The 2,500-nt window shown below is 34.2% G+C and overlaps 1 protein-coding gene across 1 annotated transcript in view; it reads right to left on the reverse strand.

The window, feature by feature from the left end:
* LOC144966635 (ionotropic receptor 25a-like) overlaps positions 1–2,500 on the reverse strand; it is a 49,778-nt gene that overhangs the window by 31,109 nt on the left and 16,169 nt on the right. The window contains exons 5-6 of the mRNA XM_078903394.1: positions 2,239–2,360; positions 1,249–1,424 (exon numbers count right to left, since the gene is read on the reverse strand). Coding sequence (XP_078759520.1) covers positions 1,249–1,424; positions 2,239–2,360 — 298 coding nt within the window. The remainder of the gene's footprint in view (positions 1–1,248; positions 1,425–2,238; positions 2,361–2,500) is intronic.

The following is a 2,500-nucleotide window of genomic DNA, read 5'->3' on the forward strand; positions in this document are numbered from 1 at the left end:
CTGGCTTAAACAATGAGAAAGAGTTGAGTGACGTCAATTTCGTTCCTTCAGACAAGGCAGAAAGAAAAATACAGGGAAAAAAATGACACAACAATCAGCCTGCCTTGTTTCATAACCCCATATTGGGTTTTTATTGAAGCCTGGGTCGCAATGAGATTACTGCTTTCCTTGTAAAAAATGGTAAGGGCTGTAATTTATTAGAATTGCTTAAATTTTAAAGATTTGTCTTTTGAATTATTATAGAATATTGGATTCACGTTTTCTGTTAAAACTGTCATCGCGGGCTGGCTTCTTTCTATATTACAATATGAATTACACGGAGAATTATGACTTGGAACAATTGATAAGTCTGGTCAAAAGAGAGTAAAAATAACATTTTGTTTTAAGATTATTACTCAGCACATGTAGTAATATTAAAACGAATTTGACATTAGATAATGAAAGAAAATGTATTTTTAAAAATATTTAAGCACAATTCAAATATCCAATTTTAAATTGACTTTTATAATAAAATATAGATATACGTTATAGACGTCTAGTTTTTCATTGGTAGGAATTCACGAATAAAGTATGAGCAAATCTCATAATTTTTTTAAATATTTGCCTTATTATGATGAGACTAATAAGCTCACGAAACTATTTATTTATCGATATTTCCAATGTTCTTAATGATCTCATTAATAAGCTACATAATGCATGAGAGGTCGTGTTCACTTTTGCGGGTTATTGGAGTTAATGAGTACAAAGTCAAGGCCGTTGTTATCTAGCGAGGTTCAGGTTATAATAATGTGTCTTAGTTAAGTAACATGTTCTTTGCTGCATTTCCCACGAGGGAATCCAATTCCGATAGGTCTTAATTTGATTGAAAATATCTCCTCCTCCTCCTCTTCCCCTTTTATCCCTGCTTTCCTTCTCCAAAGAAACTGGAGGAGGAGGGAGAGAATGGAGGCGGAGGGAGAGAAGAAGAGGGAGAAATAGGAGAAGGAGGAGGAGTATAGAAAGAAGAGGAAAGATAAAATGAAAAGTAAGATATAGGTGAATAAAACTCTAAATTGAATTTACCCCTCCCCCCCAAAAAAAAAAAAAAAAAAAAAAAAAACCAAAAAAAAACCAAACAAACCAAAAAAAAAAAAAAAAAACCCAACAAAACAGACAAACAAACAAACAACAAACAGAAAAAAAACTAAACAAAAAAAAAAAACTAAACAAAACAAAACAGCAACAACAACAACAAAACAAACAACTTACCTTTGACAGAAATCGCTGGGCCTTAGACCTACTGGCAATGAGGAAGACGATTCTCATGTTAATCTTCATCAGATGCTGAATGCTGTTGACAAGTCTCGTGTTGTTGTCATGAACCTTGATATATATATGTTGTGCTGGTATGTTGGTCAGGAGACGCCGAGGGGTGTTTTCAATATCTTGAATAAAAGGATATAAGATCGTTTTGAGTCATAACGTTAAGATGAACGGGCATCACGACTGACAAATCAAAATCAGCATCATTTTTATCCTCAAGCCTGTTTTTGTATTGGCTAGATTTTTAAAAATGTATAAATAAACAGTCACTTAATAGAAATGGAGATGGAATACTTGATTCAAGTGTGAAAGAGTACGTTGCGAGATTACTAATTACAAGTAGTGCGACTTAAACAGGCAACTTACACTCCTGTATCCAGATGGGAGACTAAATAAAACATTGCGATGGGCATTCACCATTGAGAAAAAAAAATGGAAATGCAAAATTACCAGTTTGCCTGCAAGATATGTTAAGCTTTTTGTTGAACACGTTACTGTAATACTCTTTAGCAATTTATCATTTTGACCCCCCCCCCCTCAAAAAAAAACAAACAAAAAAAACACAAAAAAACAACAACAAACAAACAAACAAACAAAAACAACCCCCCCCCCCCCCCAAAAAAAAAAAAAAAAACACAAAAGAAACACAACAAAATATTTCAAATATTGGTATATTAAGATGACACACAACTTGTCAAGAGCATTACATTTTGACACTTCACTTTAACTAAGACTGGGTTTGAGACTTTTTGGGGTCACCTTTGTCCATTGATACTTGAGTTTTAAGTTTTCTGGCCAAAATGACCAAAAACAACGAAACAACAAACGAAAGTGACGTAGAAGTCGTTTTTATCATGCCGTTCTCAAAAGATGTGAATTTTATAGACCCTAATATCAATACCAAGCAAATAAATCTATTTTTGTAAACAGACATACCGAACGTTTCGTCGTATACGATTGCGATGTTGTTCAGCTTTTCTTTCGAAGCAATAGAGGCTACAATTTTCAACATCTCGGCTCCTGGTGGTTCGATTGCAACCATAGAACCATTGTTGTTGCTGAAGACAGCGTTTGAGTAGGGAAGTGGGGAAGAAGGGGGGGGGGGGGTGGAATAATATAGTTAATCATTATAATTTTGTAGCGAAGACTGGGTGAATTCAAAACAACAAGTAACTTACAAGACATAAAAATACTCCGG

This window comes from Berghia stephanieae, chromosome 2 (genome assembly GCF_034508935.2).
Source record: "Berghia stephanieae isolate SIO BIC M18660-M18661 chromosome 2, UCSD_Bste_1.3, whole genome shotgun sequence".
NCBI lineage: Eukaryota > Metazoa > Mollusca > Gastropoda > Nudibranchia > Aeolidiidae > Berghia > Berghia stephanieae.